The sequence below is a fragment of the Moschus berezovskii genome, chromosome 2, assembly GCF_049115385.1.
Source record: "Moschus berezovskii isolate FMDL1 chromosome 2, NW_MosBer_1.0, whole genome shotgun sequence".
In the NCBI taxonomy this organism is placed as follows: Eukaryota; Metazoa; Chordata; class Mammalia; order Artiodactyla; family Moschidae; genus Moschus; species Moschus berezovskii.
In genome coordinates this window covers 116,462,625-116,488,942 of record NC_142461.1, presented here as the reverse complement: position 1 = coordinate 116,488,942, position 26,318 = coordinate 116,462,625, and the positions used below count along the sequence as shown (strand labels likewise).

Genomic DNA, 26,318 nt, shown 5'->3' with positions numbered 1-26,318 from the left:
TGAAACAAAATCGCACGTCTGATGCCATATTTGAAAAAGGTAATTATAGAAGAAAGCACATCTTTTTATATGGATATAATGCTATTGACCCACCATATTAGGCATGGTTGGAATTGCCCCTGGCCTATTTTCCTTTTTGCCCAGTAGAGTTTATACACAATAATTTCTCTTTGCAAGATTGTTCACTGAATTTCGAGAAAGAGATACTTTTGGGAGAGTCAGTTTTTATTTTCATTAGCACCATCCGTTGACCTACTGATTTATGAGCAATATGCTTTATCAAATGTGTCAGGACTTTCATCTTTTTTAAAGTAGCTGAAGAATTTCATTGTATATATTAACAATAGGGAGAAGTTTTACAAATTTTCTTCCAGCTTTCAGAGACTAAAGCTCTTTTAAAAAAACAAGTGTTCTCTAGGATTCTCTTATGAAATTAAAACATATAATCTCCATACACGCACACACACATATATATATGTATAAACTAGGAAATAAAAGGCAGACTTTGGCGTCCAGCCACACAGTGTCCCTCAGATCACAAGTGACTCTCATGTACACAGGACGTTTCTCTGCCTCTCTGCCTGATGCACTTTGGTGAATACCGCAGGTTCTGTTGTGATTCTTAAATATCTGTGTCCCCATAGATTAAGGATGGGTGAGTCAGATTTTGTTTCTAAAACTATGAGTTGAGATGAACTACACTTATTAAATGGGAGTTTTGAATAGTAGTTGGTGAAGGTAGAGGAGAATGTTGAAGCCCCAAAATCTTAGGACTGATGGTGATAAGAGGGCAGGGCTTTGTGAAGACTGAGGAGCGGAGTCTCACTGCAGTGTAAGTGACCTCAATAACATTGTTTCCTGGGAGAAGGCTGTAGAAAAGGAAAGAGGCCATTTGGGGCAGTTTCACTGTTTGGCCTAGTATCCCGTGCTCATGCAAGATAGGAGAGGAGTATAGTTTTCTGTCCCTTCTCTTCTGTGGTCTCTCCTGTGTTCCCCAGTCACTAGATCTACATTTGGAGATCCTGGTATAGTCTAACTATATTGTAAGTTCAGTAGACTTCTGAAGGCTAGACCAAAATGCTGGATACCGTTGATAACATTGGTTCTACAAGGAAAGTAAGTTCTAAGAAACTTAGAGCATAAATTCTATTTATAAATTAGGTAGTATGTTATCAGGAAGGTTGGTGTACTGAGAGTATAACTACTTTAGAATTTGAAGTGCTAGTGTTGTGGTCCTTATTTGATGCTAACTGGTTCTTTGACCTCAGGCAATTGATAGCCTTTTATGTATTGGAAGACAGTTCATTAGAATGTTCACATAAAATGTGTTCTGTATAAACAGTATTTCCCAAATTTAATTAACATAACTCAAAAAGAATACAGTAATAGAAAAGGGACTTGTTAAGTCTTCTACGTGTGTCTTTGGGGGATACATTGTCTTGTTTTTTCTTTCCATTATGTAGATAATGGAAAAAATGTACGCTTTGAGACAGTTGTCATCCAAAACAAACTGAGAACTGTCTCTACTGTGCAGTATGGGCAGCAGTAAAACCCTTATCACCACCATCTTCTCAGGGTTCCGCCCTCATCTCAGGTTAGGCCCTGTGACTTCCTCATTTGCAGTTTAGAGGATTTTATTGTCATTCAAAAGAAGAGATGCCCATGCAGATTTCTTCTCAACTCTCACATGTAGGTTTGTCATGGTAGGATTTTTTTTCTAACTGTGGGACAATCCAGAGCATTCCTGAGGTTCAGTTCAGTTCAGTCGCTCAGTCGTGTCCGACTCTCCGCGACCCCGGTACACAATTCATGGGCAACTCTTCTGGACTGAATTGATGATAAGACCCGGCCTTTTTCTCTCCTCTCATTCCCACTTCCATACCTCTACCCCTTGAAAATAAGTCTTTTTTGGATCTTACCATGCTCTTGTCTTTCTCATAGTGGGCAGCTATTGCTCTGGCTAAAATGAGAACAAAGTGGAAATAAAACTTGCTTGTAGAATTGGCATGTCTATATTTGAAGCTGGTTCAGTACAGTTCAGTTCAGTCACTCAGTCATGTCCGACTCTTTGCGACCCCATGAATCACAGCACGCCAGGCCTCCCTGTCCATCACCAACTCCCGGAGTTCACTCAAACTCATGTCCATCGAGTCGGTGATGCCATCCAGCCATCTCATTCTCTGTCATACCCGTCTCCTTCCACCCCCAACCTTTCCCAGCATCAGAGTCTTTTCCAGTGAGTCAACTCATCACATGAGGTGGCCAAAGTATTGGAGTTTCAGTTTCAGCATCAGTCATTCCAATGAACACCCAGGATTGATCTCCTTTAGAATGGACTGGTTGGATCTCCTTGCAGTCCAAGGGACTCTCAAGAGTCTTCTCCAGCACCACAGTTCAAAAGCATCCATTCTTTAGCGATCAGCCTTCTTCACAGTCCAACTCTCACATCCATACATGACCACGGGAAAAACCATAGCCTTGACTAGACGGACCTTTGCTGGCAAAGTAATGTCTCAGCTTTTTAATATACTATCTAGGTTAGTCATAACTTTCCTTCCAAGGAGTAAGCGTCTTTTAATTTCATGACTGCACTCAGCATCCGCAGTGATTTTGGAGCCCCCAAAAATAAAGCCTGACACTGTTTCCACTGTTTCCCCATCTATTTCCAATGAAGTGATGGGACCAGATGCCATGATCTTTGTTTTCTGAATGTTGAGCTTCAAGCCAACCTTTTCACTCTCCTCTTTCACTTTCATCAAGAGACTTTTGAGTTCCTCTTCACTTTCTGCCATAAGGGTGGTGTCATCTGCATATCTGAGGTTATTGATATTTCTCCCAGCAATCTTGATTCCAGCTTGTGCTTCTTCCAGCCCAGCGTTCCTCATGATTTACTCTGCATATAAGTTAAATAAGCAGGGTGACAATATACAACCTATTACATTACTCAAAATATTACACTTCCTTATTCTAAATTGCCCTAGAAAGCATTTCCCCATCAAAAACATTTGATTACAAAATGCCCTCAAAAGCCTACTTAATCCACCATGTAGTAAAAATAGTGCAGTTTGGGTAAGACATATTTTGGTATCTGACCATTTTTATTATCAATATTAAAATTCTGCTAAAAAATATGTTTCAAAATAACTGACATAAGAACTCTGAGTACACCTCTGTCTGTAAACTGGGAGCCGCACATTGGTTCAGACTTTTTAATGCTTTATCAAGAAGATAATTAACTTCATAAAAACTGTCATTATGAATTTAAAATTTATAGATTCATATGAAGACTGTGGGCTCATTGAGGAGATAGGTACTATGCTTCCTTTTTCCTTTTCTAAGCAAATAATCATTGAGCCTGAACAGAAAAAGCCTTTGCCCCCATAAGGGTTATAGTCTCATGGGATAACAGACAACTAACAAACAAATATTTAATATAATGTCAGGAAATGATTAGAAGCACTTTGCTGTACACCTGAAATAATACAACATTGTTAATCAACTATGCTCCAATATAAATAAAATAAAACATTTTTTTAAAACAAAGAAGAAGAAAGAGATAACCTTAGTGGCTTAACTTATATCGCTGTTTCACTTGATCACTATTTCACTTGATCATTTTTTTTTACTTGATCATTTTTATAAAATATTTCTTCATCTATGTTTATGATACCTTCATTATACTAGTCTACATCTTTGAAATCTCAGAAGTAATATTTACGATTTATACTTTTTCTTCAAAATTATTAACTTGAACTTTTTTCATCATCTCTCCCACATTTTAATGTCTTTCCCCGCATTTCCTTTGCCACAGCCCTATCATATATAATTTCATTGCCCTAAGACTATCACTCTCTCTACTTTTTTCAGATAAACCTAGCATATAGCATAATGCATAACTAAAATTTAGTTAACAGCCAGATTATATTTGCTCAGTGAATAATGTTGGGGTGTTATTTATGAGTTGTGAAAATTAGGCTGCTAGAATTTTATATCTGGCTTTTAAAGTCTGTCTTTTGGAAATTTTGACTTTCTCATTGAGAACAAGGTAAAATAAAAATAACTCTGTCTTCCCCATAAAATTGTTATGACTATTATATCAGTTGATATACTTTGATCATTTAGGATAGTAATTGGTACATAGTAAATTCCACCCCCAGAATTTTCAGTGTTTACAAATGAATGGAAAAATAAGTGCGTGAATTAAATAAGTAAATCAAGGCAACAGCGTGCTATTTTAGTTAGGGTACTCAGCGAAGGCCCGTAAGAAGTAAGGGAATACACGTGACAGAGGAAGGATCTGAGGAAAGCTTGGTCTAGAGAGAGGAAATAGCAAATGCAAAGGCAAGTGTGATGGAACATCGAAAAAAGTGTGAAATGTGAAGGCAACCACTTGATAAGAGCTAATAAATTCTTATTCAAATTCATTTCAATTAAAAAGATTAAAACATATCCTAAATGTGTGCAAGTAAAATTTGCAGTTATATAGATTATTTATATATAGTATAAATTTACAGTTATCAAGATTTCTGGGAGAAATATCAATAAACTCAGATATGCAGATGACACCACCTTTATGGAAGAAAGCAAAGAGGGACTAAAGAGCCTCTTGATAAAAGTGAAAGAGGAGAGTGAAAAAGTTGACTTAGAACGCAACATTCAGAAAACTAAGGTCATGGCATCTGGTCCCATCAGTTCATGACGAATAGATGGGGAAACAATGGAAACAGTGACAGACTATTTTTGGGGGCTCTAGAATCATTGCAGATGTTGACTGCAACCATGGAATTAAATGACGCTTGCTCCTGGGAAGAAAAGCTATAACCAACCTAGACAGCATATTAAAAAACAGAGACATTACTTTGCCAACAAAGATCCATCTTGTCAAAGCTATGGTTTTTCCAGTAGTCATGTATGGATGTGAGAGTTGAACTTTAAAGAAAGCTGAATGCCAAAGAATTGATGCTTTTGAACTGTGGTGTTGGAGAAGACTCTTGAGAGTCCCTTGGATTGCAAGGAGAGCCAACCAGTCCATTCTAAAGAAAATCAGTCCTGACTATTCATTGGAAGGACTGATGCTAAAGCTGACACTCCAATACTTTGGCCACCTGATGTGAAGAACTGACTCATTTGAAAAGACCCTGATGCCAGGAAAGATTGAAGGTGGGAGGAGAAGGGGACGACAGAGGATGAGATAGTTGGATGGCATTACCGACTCGATGTGAGTTTGAGTAAATTCCGGGAGTTGGTGATGGACGGGGAGGCCTGGCATGCTGCAGTCTATGGGTTCGCAAAGTGTTGGACATGACTGAGAGACTGAACTGAGATTTGTTTAAAATTTCATCTTTTCTTTTTGATGCTTGTCTAGCAACTTTCTAACCCATACTATTACTGGCAAATCACTTTTAAAAGTTGCTTGATGTACGACCTCAAAGAAGTAGATTGAACTTTACTAAGAGTGACAACCTACAGTTGTCAAAACTTTACAGTGTTTCAATTTACATTACTTCATTGGATACTCAGATCTTAAAATGGCCTCAGACACTGTTATTTGCCTTGAATTGAAGTTTTATTACAATGAAGCATTTTCATAATTGGATTAAGAGATCTGCATTTTAGTTTACTAATGGGTTAAGCTAACAGATAAATAAGTTTTGTGTTTCCATTAAGAGATACAAAAGTGCCTTTTCAGTACTTTAAGTGTTTGTCATTAATATAAAGGGGTATTCATCAGTATTCCTAGGTCATTATCAACATTTCCTTAGAAATTCTTTAAAAAGAACAGTCTGTGAAAAACATCTTTGAGTTTAGTTCATTTTGAAATTTAAAAGGAAAAGATCAAATAACATCTGTCTGCTCTAATTGTGTTTTCCCCAGAGAGCCTATCTGAATGTATGAAACATGAAGGTCACTAGTAGTTTTCATACGTAATTTATATTTTAAATTGTTACCTTTTAAATTGTGCCTTTTCTCTGTCCTGTCCCCACCCTCCCAGTAAATGACAGTGACTTAGCTTTTGGTGTACCAAACCAAAAGGGGGACACATAGCAAACCATCATTATTGAGTTCCTCCTGCTATGTGCCAGGCACCCCTTTGAGTTTAGAAATTGGTGAGATGTTAATGGAAAAGTAGTGAAACATGAAAATTTTAAGAACATTTATGAAACATAAATATTATCATGCCTATTTTGCAGATAAGACAGTTGGAGAGATTTACAACATGCCCAATTTCTTAAAGTAGTAGAAGAAATAGACCCATTTGATTAGAATGTTTATGCTAGTCCCATACATGACACTGCAGGATATATTTGTGAATCTTCAGAAATCTTTGAAAATACTATTTTAATTAACTTTGTGTTCTGCTATGTTTTATCTCAGAAAATATCATCTCTATCAAATTGTTTAGAGTTTTAGTTAATGAAAGGAAACAATTCTCAAGATGAAACTGTGTGCTCTTCTTAGGATAATAAATTTTAGCTGCTGCCATTTTTGCCTTGCCTTTTAATTTTGTTAACTATATAATATTGTTACAGCACCTTCTTTAGCATCCATTTTTAAATATACCACATATGAAAATTTTGGTGGGGAAAATACAGTGTTTCTCATTGAAGCCCATATAAAAATTGTATCAAGTTGCCACATCTAAAATAATACTAGAGAAAAGACCCCAGAAAACAGCTATAACTATGGATCAGTTCTTATATATTTATATGATAAAAAAGAATTTTCCTTTTTTCTTTCTTCTAGCATACCATGCAATTTGTTAAGAACTGTTCTTCAGTGCTGAGGTGAGGGAGTTGATATGTAAATGAACAGGGAAATGGGAGACTATCATGAAATAGAACAACAGATAATTCATGCACCTAAAGTGTTGTTGTGTTAGTAGTAGTCAGCCTAAGTCAAGAAGTTCAGTTCAGTTCAGTTCAGTTCAGTCGCTCAGTCGTGTCCGACTCTCCGCGACCCCATGAATCAAAAAACGCCAGGCCTCCCTGTCCATCACCAACTCCCGGAGTACACTCAAACTCATGTTCACAGAGTCGGTGATGCCATCCAGCCATCTCATTCTCCGTCGTCCCCTTCTCCTCCCGCCCCCAACCTTTCCCAGCATCAGAGTCTTTTCCAGTGAGTCAACTCGTCTCATGAGGTGGCCAAAGTATTGGAGTTTCAGCTTTAGCATCAGTCCCTCCAATGAACATCCAGGATTGATCTCCTCCAGAATGGACTGGTTGGATCTCCTTGCAGTATAAGGGACTCTCAAGAGTCTTCTCCAACACCACAGTTCAAAAGCATCGATTCTTCGGTGATCAGCTTTCTTCACAGTCCAACTCTCACATCCATACATGACCACGGGAAAAACCATTGCCTTGACTAGACGGACCTTGGTCGGCAAAGTAATGTCTCTGCTTTTTAATATACTATCAAGGTTGGTCATAACTTTCCTTCCAAGGAGCAAGCGTCTTTTAATTTCATGGCTGCAATCAGCATCTGCAGTGATTTTGGAGCCCAAAAAAACAAAGTCTGACACTGTTTCCATTGTTTTTCCATCTATTTCCCATGAAGTGATGGGACCAGATGCCATGATCTTTGTTTTCTGAATGTTGAGCTTCAAGCCAACCTTTTCACTCTCCTCTTTCACTTTCATCAAGAGGCTTTTGAGTTCCTCTTCACTTTCTGCCATAAGGGTAGTGTCATCTGCATATCTGAGGTTATTGATATTTCTCCCAGCAATCTTGATTCCAGCTTGTGCTTCTTCCAGCCCAGCGTTCCTAATGATGTACTCTGCATATAAGTTAAATAAGCAAGGTGACAATATACAACCTTGACGTACACCTTTTCCTATTTGGAACCAGTCTGTTGTTCCATGACCAGTTCTAACTGTTGCTTCCTGACCTGCATACAGGTTTCTCAAGAGGCAGGTCAGGTGGTCTGGGATTCCCATCTCTTTCAGAATGTTCCACAGTTTATTGTGATCCACACAGTCAAAGGCTTTGGCATAGTCAATGAAGCAGAAATAGATGGTTTTCTGGAACTCTCTTGCTTTCTCCATGATCCAGCGGATGTTGGCAATTTGATCTCTGGTGCCTCTGCCTTTTCTAAAACCTGCTTGAACATCTGGGAGTTCACGGTTTACATACTGCTGAAGCCTGGCTTGGAGAATTTTGAGCATGACTTTACTAGCATGTGAGATGAGTGCAATTGTGCGGTAGTTTGAGCATTCTTTGGCATTGCCTTTCTTTGGGATTGGAATGAAGACTGACCTCTTCCAGTCCTGTGGCCACTGCTGAGTTTTCCAAATCTGCTGGCATATTGAGTGCAGCACTTTCACAGCGTCATCTTTCAAGACTTGAAATAGCTCAACTGGAATTCCATCACCTCCACTAGCTTTGTTCGTAGTGATGCTTTCTAAGGCCCACTTGACTTCACATTCCAAGATGTCTGGCTCTAGGTCAGTGATCACATTATCGTGACTATCTTGGTCGTGAAGATCTTTTTTGTACAGTTCTTCTGTGTATTCCTGCCACCTCTTCTTAATATCTTCTGCTTCTGTTAGGTCCATACCATTTCTGTCCTTTATCGAGCCCATCTTTGCATGAAAAGTTCCCTTGGAATCTCTAATTTTCTTGAAGAGGTCTCTTGTTTTTCCTATTCTGTTGTTTTCCTCTATTTCTTTGCATTGATCACTGAGGAAGGCTTTCTTATCTCTCCTTGCTATTCTTTGGAACTCTGCATTCAGATGCTTATATCTTTCTTTTTCTCCTTTGCTTTTCGCCTCTCTTCTTTTTACAGCTATTTGTAAGGCCTCCTCAGACAGCCATTTTGCTCTTTTGCATTTCTTTTCCATGGGGATGGTCTTGGTCCCTGTCTCCTGTACAATGTCACGAACCTCCGTCCAGAGTTCATCAGGCACTCTATCAATCAGATCTAGTCCCTTAAATCTATTTCTCACTTCCACTGCATAATCATAAGGGATTTGATTGAGGTCATATCTGAATGATCTAGTGGTTTTCCCTACTTTCTTCAATTTAAGTCTGAACTTCGCAATAAGGAGTTCATGATCTGAGCCACAGTCAGCTCCTGGTCTTGTTTTCGCTAACTGTATACAGCTTCTCCATCTTTGGAACACTTAACTATATGCATTTCATTTAAGACTCTCACCAACCTTGTAGAGTAAGAACTAGTACTATTTTAAGGAAGGCTAAGATGGCAAGCCACTCCAGTACTCTTGCCTAGAAAATCCCATGGATGGAGGAGCCTGGTAGGCTACAGTCCGTGGGGTTGCTAAGGATCGGGCAAGACTGAGCAACTTCACTTCACTTTTCACTTTCACACATTGGAGAAGGAAATGGCAACCCACTCCAGTGTTCTTGCCTGGAGAATCCCAGGGATGGGGAAGCCTGGTGGGCTTCCGTCTATGGGGTCACACAGAGTCGGACACGACTAAAGTGACTTAGCAGCAGCAAGCAAGTATAGCAAGACTGAGAAACTTAGTGAGGAATGGCGCCAAGATCGAAACCTCAGCAGTTTCTGTCTGGAGTTCTGGTTCTTTACCCCTGCACCATGCTATCTCAGCGTTGGGGCACTACTGATGTTGGAAAGTAGACAAGGCCTGAGACTAGGTAACATACCAGCCACATTCCCTATCACTATACATTTCATTTAGACATAGTTCATGCACTATAAAATTTGAGACTAAAAATTCACAATAACCTGGCTAGAGAATGCTGCTGCTACTGCTGAGTCACTTCAGTCGTGTCCGACTCTGTGCGACCCCATAGACGGAAGCCCACCAGGCTCCCCCTTCCCTGGGATTCTCCAGGCAAGAACACTGGCGTAGGTTGCCATTTCCTTCTCCAATGTGTGAAAGTGAAAAGTGAAAGTGAAGTCGCTCAGTCGTGTCCGACCCTTAGCGACCCCACGGACTGCAGCCTACCAGGCTGCTCCATTCATGGGATTTTCTAGGCAATAGTACTGGAGTGGCTTGCCATTGCCTTTTCCGAGAGAATGCTAACTGAAGGTAATATAAAAGTTTTTGTCTGAAACTCTATTTTCATGAACTTATCTCTGAAAGTTTTCAGAGATACCAATTTTCTAAATGTGTACCAGTTTAATAGTCCTTTGTAGGGTCAATAATTCAAATAATTTATGTATTTTTACATGGAAAATATATGTTATCAGTTCTTTTTGAAGATAAGTACTTTCTTCCACCACTTGGTGGTTTGTGTGTTTGTTTTTAACCACACAGTGATTTGTTTTATTTCCTTGCATTTTCAGTAACTTGGATGTGTTTCCAAGTTACTGAACTTGGAAACTTCCTGGGAGTAGGGAATTGTGTGTGTATTTCTTTTGTTAACTGAAGTGCAAACAGATAATTTGTGTAATGTTCTGTTCAAATACAATAGTAACACATAGCAATATAATTGAAAGAACATTATATATGCATATTCATGTTATGTGTATGTCTCCAAAGATCCAAGTCTTGAGCAAAATAATGACTACCATTCGTTGAACATCTATTATATGCTGCACTTTGGGGCCTTTACATATGTTCTCTCATTTGATTTCACCCTCACAGAAAGACAGATATCTACCCAAATATCTGTCTTTCTCTCAAGCACATGAGAGAAAACAGTTTGGTTGTATCCTGCTAAAAATTACACAGAAACTCATACCAGCAAGAGTTTCATATAAGCAGGACTCAATATACTCTGGTTGGTTTCCTTATAACCCTTGTTTCCTCACCTGTGAAACAGAAAGAATAGTAACTTTCTTATAGGATGAGAATTAAATGAAATATTTTACACATATTAAGTAAAATTATTCTGTGGTAGATAGGTACATTTGTCTTGGACTTTAATTCTCATAATTTGATGAAAAAAGCATGTATTAATATATGATCTATAGTTAACTAATCTCTGGCATTGTAATTGCACAATAAATTTTCTTTAACTTTTTGAGTGCTGCTTCTCAGAGGGTAAAGCATCTGCCCACAATGTGAGAGACCCAGGTTTGATCCCTGGATCGGGAAGATCCCCTGGAGAAGGACATGGCAACCCCACTCCAGTATTCCTGCCTGGAGAATCCCATGGACGGAGGAGGCTGGTGGGCTGTATATATAGTCCATGGGGTCACAGAGAGTCAGACACAACTGAGCGACTTCATTTTTAAATAAAACACTGCAGTTAGGTTTGCTTCCCGGCAAGTATGAAAGTGAAAGTCACTGTCATGTCCAACTTTTTGTGACCCGATGGACTGTAGGCTTCCAGGCTCCTCAGTCCATTGGATTTTCCAGGCAAGAATACTAGAGTGGGGTTGCCTTGTCCTTCTCCAGGGAATCTTTCCGATCCAGGGATCAAACCCAGGTCTCCTGCGTTGCAGGTGGATTCTTTATGATAAGAGCCACCAGGGAAGCCCAAGAATACTAGAGTGGGTAGCCTATCTCTTCTCCAGCGGATCTTCCTGCCAGGAATCAAACCAGGGTCTCCTTCATTGCAGGTGGATTCTTTACCAGCTGAGTATGCATTTCTGTAATTTTCACTGGTATGCAACCAACATAGACAACTCTTTTTTTTGCACTTTTGGTTGAATGAAAAGCGTGCTATAAATGCAATCAAGTGTTTCATACTTTCTCTCATGAGCTCAAGTTAAAAAGTATCTTTAAAGCATTTTTTAACTTGTTAATTCTCAAGAAATAAAGGATATCAATTTTCCATTTTCTTCTATTTCTTCTAAACATACATATTTTTTATATTGTAATGTTCTGCCTTCTGAAATTTACAAGGATAAAGGTCACTTACATTTTTTCTTCCTTTCACTGCATTTTTGTTCCTCTCTCCTTCTCCTGCCAAATATATAACTATATTTTAAGGTTTGGGATCCAGTTAAAAATCTATTTAGAAACATAAGTATCAGAGTTCGTGTGTGGAGAGATTTTACTATTTCATAAATGCTCAAGACTTTTGAATGGAACAGTAGCACTTAGAAAATTTTGTTGTTTCTCCTTGTCATTAGTCAAGGTATAGTCTCTATACCTTTCCATCTCTATCCTAATGGATTTTTCCTTATCTTATCAGCAAGTATGCTGTAACACATACTTTGCAGCCAACAAAATCAGTGATTTACAAGGCAGTTCAGATAGATGTAGACTGAAAAAGAACAGTTTGTAATAATGTTTTTATTATTTAAAATGATTTTTTTCTGAGTCTTTTTAAAAAAATATTGTGTAAAATAGTTTTCATGGAATATTTCTTGCATTGTAGAACTTTACTTCAGGCCAAATCTGTGACAGAAGAGACCAAGAGAGAGAATATGGGGATTACCAACCTTGTGCTTCCTTTCCTATGTTAATCACTCAATCATGTCCGACTCTTTGTGACTCCATGGACTGTAGCCCGCCAGGCTCCTCAGTCCATGGAATTCTCCAGGCAAGAATACTGGAGTTAGCCATTCCCTTCTCCAGGGATCTTCCCAACCCAGGGATCAAACCTGGGTCTCGCACATTGCAGACAAATTCTTTACAATCTGAGTCACCAGGGAAGCCCTTCCTTTCCTGTATTCAGAGGTAAACATCTTCATTGTCTAGATCTCTTGAAATTAGTACTTTTTAAAGTTTTTCATGTTAATTGAATAAATAGTTGAAGTCATATCATTTAATGTTTAAATGTGATAAAATAATTTGTGTTTCTACAGTTACTTATTTCATGTTTATGATGTATAATGGGGAATTATCTTAAATCTATTGTTAAGTGAAATTTGTATTGTTGGCAAAGTTTATATTTTAATGTGACTTGGTGTTGCTTAGAAATTTTGGCTATGTAGTTTAAAGACCTCCAGATTATACTGGGACATTCTTAACAGCTTTACAATCTTGGAAAACTAAAACAAAAGAAAACCCAGTGCCTATTTAGTATTCCTAGTTATATGCAGGCGAATGTGTGTATAACTGAGCTGATAGTAACAACTTTCTTATTATTTATCACTTACAGAGGTTTTTTTTTGGTAAAATATTTAGTTACACATTTGCTGTCTTATGGTTATTTCAGTGCCCTGTTGACATCAGGGGTTACTGATTGTTGTATTAGTAGTTCCTGACAAATAGAAATTATTTGATATGCTAAGCCATTTCTGACAGAAGATATAAAGTTTTGACAAACACGTATGGCACAGCAAGTGTCCAATTCTAAAGAGCAAAATAAATGCAAACCACCATTATGGTGAACACAAACAGCCTGAAAGCAAGTTATCAGTAAGCAAATAATTGTTGAACTGTTATGAATGGAATAGGATGTTGAAATAGGGCATGATTGGCTGATGTTACATATGTCCTTGATTACCTTCCCTGTGCTTTTATCCTAGTAAGTGACATTCTTTGTATTCCCTTGGATGGCTAGACAGTCTGACACTGAAGAAGAATAAATATTGCATGTGGTACACATTAAGCTGTCATCCAAGACAGCATTTATAAAAAGTAACTGGAGAAATTCATAAGAAATTCTGCACTGCTACAGTTTCCTGGCTCCAGTCATAATTGTCAAAGTTCTTGACACATTCAGGTCTTCAGAAATGATTTAGGTTTACAGTGGCTTGGTGTATGAATAATTATTAAGGATTTGTGTTTCCATATTGCCTTAGGATGTTAATGTTAGTTACTCAAATGTTGTATTTTATGGTAATTTTCATTTTAGGAAGTGTCTCCATATTGGTAGTAGTGACATATCTTCCATCTTATGGTCTTCCTTAAAAGGATTTTGGACAGTTCATATATTTGAAAGGAAGAACAGGAGTTTTTAAATGCTTAGTTTATCTTTAATCTGTTGGAAAATATTGCTTGCTTGTGTTTAGTACAGGCAAATAACTTTCAAAGTAAGTATTTTTGTTTTTCTTCTCCAGCAGCATTGGAAAGCCTTTAAATGGTCCAAATCTTTTCAAGTTATTTCCAAAAAGCCAAATCACTACTTGGTGTTTTATTTAGGAGCTTGATGGGCTACAGTCCATGGGGTCACAAAAGAGTTGGACATGACTTAGCAAGTAAACAACAACATGTTTTTAATTCACATGCTTTTGTAATTTTAATATAGTTTTTTAAGACAGAGGAGTATTTTATTTATTTCAGCCACTATTATCTCTTAAAATTTCTCTTTGGAGGAAGATGTGTAGAAGATATATCATACAAAAATAAGCATACTTAAGTTATGAATGTGTATTTAGGCAAGCATTTTTTTACTTTTTTACATTTTTTTACTTTTCTTCTTACTTTTGCTAAACTAAAACACTTCTTTTTTATCCTTTCTATGTGGTATGTCACATAGTAACTGAAGGTTGCCAGAAATTTTTCTTTTTTATATTTTTGTAACCTGACACGTTATTCTAAGCCTTTTGAAATTGAGTAATTAGTATTCCCGTTCTATAATCTAATCAAGAATATAACATATTCTATCAGCTGATTACTAGGAAAATGTGATTAAGTATCATAATGGTTTAGGATGCAACACAAATTGAAAATAAAATACAGTGTCGAGTTCTGAATTATGAGCTCTATTTTGGGGGAGGACAAGAGGTCACTCAGGATTTCTGTGACAACTATTCTGTGTTAGTTTTTAAATTGCATAATTTTAGTTTGGGGTAATGTTTTTGGGGATATTGTCTTTACTTTGAAATCTAAACCATCCATTTGAATTGAAGAAACTTTTCTCCAGGTATAACACGGCTCAACTGTTTCCTATAGCTTTTAACTCTCTAGGCCACTACAGAGCACAAAATATTTGCCCAACTGGTAAATTGAACTGTAAGTCCCACTGTGGGAAATTGCTTTGCTGTGCTCCAAACAGCAGTTATCTTAGTAATTGTACTTGAATTCTTTGTGGCTAATAGAGCGTAGAGTCCATTTTACAAGCAGAAAATTATTTCTCTTAAATACTTTTAATTATAAACCCCCCAAATAAAATTGGAATCAGTAAGACCACAGTGAGAGGTTAAACTGCATCATTTTTAATTGTTAGTGCAGAAAAGTGAAATTATTTTTCTTTTTAGTGTAAAACTGTACATACCAACATTTCACATTCTAAACTGGAGCTCCCAACAAGGAGCTTATCAGAGCAAATTGTCTAGTCCATCCCCTTCCTCACTCAAAACCTAATGACCCTTTATCATCATGGTTTAGATTGCTGGACACAGATGTGAGAAAATACAAGTAATCTACAGGTAACTACAGTAGCTGCACTGATGTTCTCAGAGAGCTGACTGCTGGGGAGATAAAGAGCCCCCCACAGAGTCTGTGACTTTCCGGCAGCAAAGCACATCATGAGCTCATACACGAAGTTTTATTTGCTGAAGATTCACAATAAGATACATCAGAACATTCAGCAGGGACTCTTTTTAGATGAGCACAGAAATTCTGGAGGGTTATTAGTCGATGCACCATTGCAGAGCATCATGTTAAAATTTTTTAAAAGTTCAGTAATATTAATTCTTTGGACAAGCATCAAAGATTACAAACACAATGCAGCATTAAAACTTCTTGATATTTATATAATGTACTAACAGACCCTAATCTCTTTCTCTTCACAAAAGACTGAGCTTTCTTCTAGAAAGTAATTTGGTTATGATTTTTAATATGAAAGAGGAACAGCAATTTCTCAAACTTCATACTAAATTGTATTTCAAAGAACTTGTTCGTGGCCAGGTGCTCTGCTTTTGTTAGCTGCTTAGATGATGATCAGTGAGGTAAACCCATTTGTCTATTTGCATGCAGTTGAGTAATTTATCATGAGAAGAATGATCATTTATTTTTTGTTTTGGGTTTGATTTTTTTTTTTTTGGATAAAGATACTGCACCTGTAGCTTAAGCTTTATAATTGTTGGTTTAACTATTATTTGCAGTGATCGTAGTTTATACAGCTTTAGAAAAACCACAATGCAAAAAAATATTTACTTAATCTTTTTTATGTATGAAATGTTTTGTTTTTAGTCGTTGAATTTGGTTTAAGTTTACTAAATTGGGATGAATCAATATGAATTAGACTGTCTGAACTTCAAGTGTGTGTTTCTTTTCAAAAATCATTTGCTCATTGTATTTTTCTAAAAGCTAATTAATTTTGTTTCTGTAAAAACTGTAACTCCTGGATTAGGGATAGTCGTATTTCCTTCATATGTCAAAATGAACTATAGTCCTAAAATCATTTTTAGAAATTACCGTTTAGTAGCTGAAAGATAAAGATGATTTTCAACAACACATGGTAGTTAAGCAGCTGACAGCCAACAAAAGGAGTAGTGAGATACCTGGCTTATTCATTATATAGTTGTACGGGGTATGTACCTAACTTATTATTTATGGAAAATATTGAAATGCCCAGAAAAATTAGAGAAGATACTGGCTGAGTCTTTTAGGCTAGTTCCAAGTCATTTTTGTTTCAAAAATATTATACTTTTAAAAACAATTCCTTGCAAGTAGAGCACCAAAATTACATCAAAAGTACCTGCCGTCCTAAGTAATTAATTTAGTATTAAGTTTCTAGTATTGAATGACCATGAACAAAGTAATTTCTTATCAGAAAACAGAAAAAACAAATTATCTGTAAGTAGAATTCCTATTATTCTTACAGCAATTAGCATCACTCTTTTGATATAATTGAAATATTTTATGTTGCATGGCATAGATTAATCTAAAAAATAGAACACTGAAGAATTGTTTGAGGCAGTATTATACATTAATTCTGTTTTTAGTTTGCTCTAAGATCTAAAGAAACAACTATATTTGTTTCCATTTAGCAGCAAATAGGAAACACAGAACTCAAAATTCTACAAAGTGTATTTTCTTACCATCTTCATGTTTAAAGGGAAAGAAACCAGGGAAGCATGTGCAGTATAAGATTGTTTTGCATTTTTGTTTTTACATCACCAGATTAAGTATAATGAAACCCATCTGCGAATTGTAGGAAATACTCATTGGTTTTTGTCAAAGACTGCAGTATGGTTTTTTCCCTTTTTCTTCTGTAGTTTTTTTTTTAATTCAACAAGATATACAGAAAATTAAAAACCTTGTCTGTTATAAAGTTTTGTTTGAGCTTTTTAAACTGAGTGATTAGCAGAAATAATGACCCTGTCAGCCTTAATCACATTAAAGTGTGGTTAACATCATTTAATTTTTTCCACTTAATATGCAAAAATTTCCAGTAGATTTGCAGTGAAGGCCATTGAAATTCCATTAGAACAAGAATAAAAATTTCAGGCATCATTTATTCAGAGAAGGAATAAAGGTCTCGATTGAGAACTGCTGAATCTTTCTATTAGAGACACTATGAATCATTACATTGAATGTATCTTACATTTCGATACACCTCTGTCTGGCTTTTCAAATGCTTGAAAGTCATGTTTTATCATTTTTCATGAGGAGAAATAAACTAGAATTGCATGATTTTATAAATATCTAAAAGATTACTGAACATTTTATTTTGTTCTCCCTCAGTCTGCTCAAAGTGTGAAGTTATTTGTGCCTGAAAATCAATATAATGAAAGAATTGATTATTTTAACATGGAACAAACTACATAACCAACCCATGAGATGGACAGGTTGTGTTTTAAATAGTTAATTTGGTATATGACAAATAAGAAATTTAAAATTAAGCACCAAATGGCACTAACTCTTTGCCAGAGTTCATAGCTTATCATTTGTGAAGCTTCCCCTGGTTTATTATACTGAATTAGCTGTGTATGGGAGAAGGCAATGGCACCCAACTCCATTACTCTTGCCTGGAAAATCCCATGGACGGAGGAGCCTGGTAGGCTGCAGTCCATGGGGTTGTGAAGAGTCGGACGCAACTGAGCGTCTTCACTTTCACTTTCACGCATTGGAGAAGGAAATGGCAACCCACTCCAGTGTTCTTGCCTGGAGAATCCCAGGGATGGGGAGCCTAGTGGGCTGCCGTCTACGGGGTCGCAGAGTCGGCGTGACTGAAGCTGTGTATGAATTACAACTGAAGCACATTCTATGGTTTCTAGTACTGTTTGTCCTTTTATGATCATTTTTTATATTTATTTGTTGTGATATAGTAGGAAAAGCTTAATTTTATTTTCAGCTATTAAGAAATACCTACCATTATACTTTCCTTGCTATGTTTGCATTTACCGGTATCCTGTAAAATGTATATTGTGTGTTGAATGTTTCATCCCCATGTTAATAAAAAGAAAAAAAGGCCGTTACTGTATATACCTGATAAGCAGAAATGGCTTTCTGGAACCATTCCTATCTTTCGGGTAATTAGGTAATTATACAGTGTTGTGGTTTTTTTGTTGTTTTTTTTTAATTTGTATTTTGTTCCCAAACCATTTTAACCCATTATATAATTATTCTGTGTGTACTTTGTAGTAAAAATACCACTAGAGAATTTATCAGGGAAAGTGTTCCATGAATGTGCTCCTCGCAATGTGTAAATTTCTCTATCCTGGCTTGTTTCTGTGTCTGTGGAAACCTAAGAACACTTAATTGGCTACTCCTCCTGTTTGCTGCACTCCTTTCTCCCGCCATGGTTGGCTCCTCGGGCCTAAGAAACCCCTTCCTTCCCTGACTGCCTTGTCTAGAATAATCCCCAGGCTCCCCTGTGTTCACAGTATCGTGTGTATTTGCTTCTGAGCACTTATCACAAGTTATATAATCTCACTTATTTGTCTCTCTTTCTGCTCCATAAGCATTTACATTCCCATGGAAATGAGAATCATGCCTGCTTTGTTTATTTTATATCTCCAGTGCTTGGCACCAGACTCGGTAAATTTTGTTGTTTGAATGGCTGGCTGGATGAAATAAATTAACTTTACTTTGACTTTTAGTCTTCATTAATAGAAATATGTAGATCACTTGAAGTCTGTCTGTTCTGGTTAGATATATCAAAGGTTTAGAGCACAGGTAGATAGATGTCTATGCCAGGAGGCAGTGGATGATTTCAGAAAGTAAATATTTTCAGCTTTGAGGCCCACATAGTCTCTGTTAACAGCTCCTCACCCTTGCAAAGGCAGCTATAGACAGTATGTAAACAAATGGGCGTGGCATTGTGCCAATAAAATTTCATTTATGGACACTTACATTTGAATTTCATATAATCTCACTGCCACAGAATAGTCTTCCTTTGTTGCTGTTGTTGTGTTTTAGAAATAACTTCAAAATGTAAAAACCGTTTTCAGCTTGTGGCCTTACAAAAATGTGCAGTGACTTGCTGATCCCTGTTCTGTGTACTGAGCCAGACAACCTTTCGGTTGTGCACGTGATTATATATCCCTGCTCATCTACTGCAGTAGTTCCTCCTTTCTTTCCTGCATCATCAGTTCCTTCCCAAGTGGATATTTCCCATCAGCATATAAGCATGCTGTCATTTCTCCAGTCTTTAGAGCAACAACTTACTTTGACCCCACTTGCCTTTCACATTGCAGCCCATTCTCTCCTTCCTCTGAAAAGTTTTATATAAGTAGTAAATGAACCTAAATATCTAAGATACCTATCATTTTCTCCTTTCAAAAAAATAAGTTGTACGGTTGTATTTTTTGTGTTACTTTGTTTGCAGATTTTCTTTATTTAAAAGAAAACTAGATAATAAGACGCCATTGGGAGGCAGGGTGGGGAAGAAGAGATATACAAAATAATAGATGGGAGGAAGGCTCCATTCTGTGTACCTTTCTCTTCCTGTCTCTTTCTGAATAAACTGCTTAGAAGCTTCATGACACTCTCTTTCTTGGCTTTTGGGTGACGAATGTATCAGCCTTCCAGTTGTAATCTCTCCTCTTTACTAATTTCCTCTCTGCCTGCCATGGGTCTTCCCTAGCAATTAGTAATTGAGTGATTCTTGTTCAGTTGTTTCACTTGCCCTCTGCACTCATGGCTTCAACTCTAACCGGTATGCTGCTGCTGCTGCTAAGTCGCTTCAGTCGTGTCCGACTCTGTGCGACCCCATAGACGGCAGCCGACCAGGCTCTGCTGTCCCTGAGATTCTCCAGGCAAGAACACTGGAGTGGGGTGCCATTTCCTTCTCCAAACCGGTATGCTAGTGGTTCTCAAAGTTTAATGTGCACCAGAATCCTCTGGGGTGTTTGTTAAAACACAGATTGCTGCCTTTACTGCCACAGTTGCTGATTCATTACGTTGGGGATGGGGCCTGAGAATTGTCAAGTCCAACAAATTCCTAGGTACTGCTGGCACATAGGTGTGTTACTTTGAGATGTACTGCTCTCTGCTAATGATGTGCAAATCTATAGCCTTAATTTTCCTCTTAGCCCTTTTCAAGTTTCATTATTCCAGACTGGCAACAGGAAATCTCCATTTAGAGCTTCCATTATCATTATGAAGCTTGATCTGTGTAAAACTAAACTTATTTTTTCCTATAATACAACCATGGTAGAAACTACTTTCATGCTTTTTTATCTTTGTTAGTACTACTACTGGCTCTCTTTGAATCTGCTCATTTCTTCAAATCATTTTAGAATGTGTTCTTTCATACATCTGATTCAGTTAATCACTAAGTTCCATCTTTTTTCTTCTAAATCTGGCCCTTACTTGTTCTTTCCTCTTCCACTACACTGCTTATCAACCCAGACCAAAGCCATATCACTTCATTTTAAAGTTGGGTAACAGCCTGCTAGCTTATCATCCTTAACTTTGTAGGTTGTTTTCCTATAAATATTCTGTTTGCTTTAAGCATATTCACTCTGACATTTTCTCAATCGATGATCCTTCTCTGAAACATAGGAGAGAATCTTCACAATTTGGGATAGGCAAAGATCCGTTGGATGAAATACAAAATTAAAAAAAACTAATGTAAAAGAAAAAAATTTTCATTATAATGAATAACTTCTGTTCACCAAAAAACACTAATAAGAAAATGAATAGATTAGCCACAAACTGGAAAAATATATTCATTATACATATATCTGATTGAGGACTTATAACCAGAATGTATTTTTAAATTTCTACAAATGAATAGTATAAAGACCAATAACCTAATTTGAAGAATGGGCAAAAGAGTTATACATGCACTTCACAAAAGAAGATACATGAATAAACATGAAAAGGTACTCAGCATCTCTTAAGTCATCAGGGAAAGAGTTTAAAACCACAGTAAGATGTGATTTCATAATCACTGAAATGGCTAAAATTAAAATAACTGAGAACACCAAATGTGGACAAGGAAGAAGAACGGGCATTGTTGTATAACCTTGGAAAATTGGCCATTTATTTTCAGTAGACATCTACCCTCTGACCCAGTAATTCCAACTTTTAATATTTATCTAAAATAAATGGAAACATATGTACATATGTTATAAATATTTTTGTTTCACAAAATAATAACAGCTTTATTCATAATGGCCCCAAACTGGAAACTACTCACGTTAGTAGAAAAATGGATAAATAAATTGTGACATATTTATATGATGGAAATCATATACCTCACCAATAAAATATATAGATCAGCATGGAGAGGCAGTGGGGATTGACTGGAAAAGGTCATAAGGGAACTTTCTGGGGACATTGAAAGTGTTGTCTATTTGGAGGTGGTGGTTACGTATGTATATAAAATTCTCAAAATTCATTAAATCAAACATTTAAGACCTGTACATTTTATTTTTATTAATCATATTGCAACAAAAAATAATTTTAATAAAATTAAAAAATCTTGTTGTTCCCCTGTCAATTATATCCAAATATACATTAAAATACCTAAAAAGATCAACAGGCTGACTTGATAAGTTGTGTGAAAACGATGACAGTGTTTATCTCGTTTATCCTACCAACCCAGCACTTTGCTGAATATTCTTTATGCTGTATATTTCATCCCCATAACTTAATTACTTTCTCACCGGAAGTCTCTCCCTCCTCTCCTCTGGTCTGTTTTACTCAGTCTCCAGCAACGACTCTTCCCCTCTAGCAACCACGAGTTTGTTCTTTATCTGTGAGTCTGTTTTCATTTTGTTTTTTAGGTTTCACATATAACTGAGATCATACTTTCTCTGACTTACTTCAGTTAGAATGATAATACCCTCTAGGTCTATCCATGTGGTCACAAATGGTGAGATTTCGTGCTTCTTTGTGACAGAGCGCCACCTCAGTGGGGAGGTGCAGGGGAGGACGGTCTTTATCCATGGTCTATCAGTGGACACAGGTTGCTTCCATGTGCTGGCTATTGTAAGTAATGCTACAGTGAGCATAGGGGTGCATATGTCTTTTCAGATTTGTCCCTGTTTTCTTTGGGTATATGCCTGGAAATGGCATTACTGGATCATATGGTCATGTTCTTTCTCACTTTCTGAGCACCCTGTGCCACTGTGCATTCCCACCAGCGGTGCACAAGCGTTCCTTTCTCTCCATCCTTACTAACAAACGGGATTTGTTGTCCTTCTGATGATAGCCATTCTGACAGATCTGAGGTGATATGTCACTGTGGTTTTGATTTGCATTTCCCTGATGATTAGTGATACTGGACATCATTTCAAGTGTCTTTTGACTTTTTGTGTTTTTTTTTTTTTTGCAGAAGTGTCTATTCAGGTTATCTGTCCATTTAAAATCAGATTTTTTTAAAATGTTGTGTTCTATGAGTCCTTTATATAATTTGGATATTAACTCTTCAGTTATCCAGATCCCTCACTGTTGTTTTCTGTTGTGGTTATTTGACATTTTTGTGTGTGTGAGTAAGGTACAATGAACATCCTTGTAGCCATCCAAGAAAGTACATTTTCCTTAACCCCAGCCAATACTGGATGTTGGTCTTGCTTTAATCAGTTCTCATTTAATAGCCCAAAAGTGGTATATTATTTTAATTTTATTTACTTGATTATGATGTAAAGATAGGTTAACTTTAATGACTTTTAGACTAATTATTAGAGAAAAGATGTATCTATACTAGGAATAGAATTAAATGTGGGCTTAAGTCAGTTGTATAGAATTTGATATCTCATTTATAATTATGATTTTGGTGTATTCTAAGAGCAGAAATCTTGTTTAAAGTAAGAGAAACTACTCAAGAGTATAGTTTAATATGTCATTAATAAAATTGCTGCTGCTGCTAAGTTACTTTAGTCATGTCCGACTCTGTGTGACCCCATAGACGGAATCCTACCAGGCTCCCCCATCCCTGGGATTCTCCAGGCAAGAACACTGGAGTGGGTTGCCATTTCCTTCTCCAGTGTGTGAAAGTGAAGTCGCTCAGTCAGTTTTGGCAATTTCTTTTCAAGTGAATTTAGCTAAAACAGTATATAAGTGTAGCCGGGAATGTGTAAAGGCAGTGGAGGGAAACCTTTGAACTGAGAACGCAAGCAAAGGAATAAAGGTTTTATTAATTTTGTGTCTCCCAGTATGGCCAGGGAAGAGGAAGTGAGACATTTCTTTTCATACTCAGAGACACGTAGTAAATGGTTCCTAGACTGACTGCACTGATATTGCTTTAGAAATTATAGTAAAGTCAAATATACTTCCTACTGGTTCATATCAAATCTGTTTTTCTTTTGATATATTTGCACCTTAGGTAAATTTTTGCCCTTCTTGGAAAGTGCCAGAATATCACTCAGTAGCAATTTAATGAGTAGCAAAACTTGCTATTTACCTTTACCACAGGTAGGACGCTTTAAGGAGAAAATAAGAAAGAGAAGAAATCCCTATAAAAAAGTCTGAAGTGGTTAGTGCTAGACCTGTCTTCTCAGATAAATTTGACTAATAGCCAGATCACAGATAAACATACAACATACTTCTTTATAAGAAATTGTGTTCTGAACATTGAGGTGTTCAAAAGAGGCAAAGCCATTCTTTGCTTTATTAATAATAGAATACATATGTTGATCATTTACCTTGTATCAGATAGCATGCTAAGCATCTTATGTGCACTTTCTCATTTAATCTTCACAGCAATCCTGTGATGTAGATGCTATTATTATCTCCCATTTATTGATGAGAAAACTGAGACTTTAGAAAGGTTCCATGACATGGCTAGGATAATCTCCTTTGTCTGGCTTCAGTACACTGTAACCATATTCTATACTGCCTCTCTTGGCAAAGGGATTATGTGTGAGTATCCTTTAATTATAGGATTCCTTTCATTAAAGTAAATTAACTTTTGTGTCTTATTTACACAAGCTCGTTTTACATACAGTGTCTTTTCAATAGAATAATGGACTCCAATGTATTATTACTTGCTAGGAGAAACTACAAGCTATGAAACCAGCTACAAATTTTGATAGATGTGATTCCTAGTTATCCCTTTTCTTGTATAAACATACTCTACTAAAGCCAGTTGGCACTTTAAGACTGTGCATACCAAGTTATGTTGAAATAGATATTTCTATAACAGAATAATCTTCTTTCAGAAGCAGCGTATCCATCTGCAACTAATGAAGCTTGCATTAAGAACCTGTGTCTTTTTAAGTGCTTCTTGCCTCTCCACTGTCCCCAAATCACTGTTCTCCAAAAATACACAAACGGTGACTTTTCTCTTTTTTATGATGACTATTTACCTTGGGTTTGTATCCTTCTGTGTCGGCTCCTTTATGCAGTCCATGTGTATCCCACATGGTAAATAGACTGAGGGTTTGGATCATGAGGGAATGGACTCCTTTGTTAGAATATGGAAACCCCTTCCAGAGGATGAATTAAGAACAACTTCAACAAGAAGTATCCATATGGGAAAGGAGGTATGTGCAGATTGATTCTGACATACGTACCCATATTGATCTTTCCCTTGGGGGTTTCTTTATTACTTACTCACTTTCTTACTGTCATGAACAAAAACCCCGTTCCTTTTCTGCTTTTCCTGTTTTTATTTTTTAAGTTACATAATTGAAAAGACCACTGAATGTATTGGTTTCTTTTCCTAAAATTCTCTGTTTTAATGAGGCCTAAATCTTCCTTTATCAAGATTGTTTGTTTTCTCCTTTTAATCATGCCTGTGGTACATTACTTCTCCCATCACAATGCTTATCATTCTCTTTTTAAATTATGCATTTATCTGTTTTTCCTTCCCCATCCCTTACACCCCCTTTTTCAAAGTTGATTGTTCAAGGTTTAACATAATGCTTATCAGTACACTTAGTTACTTACTGTATATGTTTACAATCATTGTGCTTGCATTCTTTCCAGTTACTTTTCTATCTATAAAAAGTTGGTTAGGCAAGACTTCTTCTCAGAAATACAGACCCAATTTTTTAAAGAACCATCATTCTTTACTTCCAGGCAGTGTAACATTTTTTTAAATTCTGTATTAAACCCACACACTGATAGGAGACAGCTAAGATTGGGGACTAACCTTTGAAGGCCTCCTGTGTTCCAAGCACTTTAATACATCAGCCTGTGAGGCTATATTATTTGTGTTGTTGGTGATTAAACTGAGGTTCAGGAAGCTTAAGTAGCTTTCCCAGAATCTTATAGCTAGTATGTGATTAAACTAGCATTTGAATTGGTGTTTACTCCAAAATCTCTGCTTTTTCTATTGATCCCTTCTATTTCTGCAGGAAGGTTAGATATTATAGGATCAAAATACAAAGTATTAGCATTTTTGTCATTTATTTTCAAATTCTCAGTTTAGCTTTGGGTTTTTTATTTTTCAGATAATTAATATGCACAAAATGTTCCTTTTTAAAGTGGGTTCTAGTATATCCACAGTTTGCCAGCATCAACACTAGTTTCAAAACATTTTCATCACCGCAGAAAGAAGCTCTTTGCCCATTAATAGTCACTCCCCATTGCCTCCTCTGCCTAGGCCCAGGCAACCACTAATCTACTTTGTGTCTTTGAATTTGTCCATTGAGGATATTTCATATAAATTGAATCATACAATATGTAGCCTTTTGTCTGTGGCTTCTTCTATTTAGTATAATGTTTTTTAAGGTTCATCCCTGTTGTAGCATGTATCAGTACTTCATTTCTTTTTATGACTGAATTACTTTCCACTGTATGGATATACCACTTATTGTCCATCTTTTTATGTTTTTAACCATCCTAGTGTGTATAGAGGACTTCCCTAGTGGCTCAGACAGTAAAGCTTCTGCCTGCAATGCGGGAGACCTGGGTTTGATCCCTGGGTCGGGAAGATCCCTTGGAGAAGGAAATGGCAACCCACTCCAGTACTCTTGCTTGGAAAATCCCATGGATGGAGGAGCCTGGTAGGCTTTAGTCCATGGGGTCGCAAAGAGTTGTACATGACTGAGTGACTTCATTTCACTTCAGTGGGTATAGAATATCTCATTTTGGTTTTGATTTGTACATTTCTCTGATGATTAGGTGATATTGAACATCTTTTCATATACATGTTGGCCATTTGTATATCTTCTTGGGAGAAATGTCTGTTCAAATCCTTTGCCCA

General features: G+C 36.8%; 1 protein-coding gene across 3 annotated transcripts in view; it reads left to right on the top strand.

Moving 5' to 3' along the window:
* OLA1 (Obg like ATPase 1) overlaps positions 1-26,318 on the top strand; it is a 174,081-nt gene that overhangs the window by 128,806 nt on the left and 18,957 nt on the right. Inside the window, exon 7 of one of the 3 annotated variants that reach the window (XM_088830154.1) lies at positions 12,455-12,556. The exons of the other annotated variants lie outside the window; for them this stretch is intronic. Coding sequence (XP_088686280.1) covers positions 12,455-12,556 — 102 coding nt within the window. The remainder of the gene's footprint in view (positions 1-12,454; positions 12,557-26,318) is intronic. 3 annotated transcript variants of the gene reach the window in all.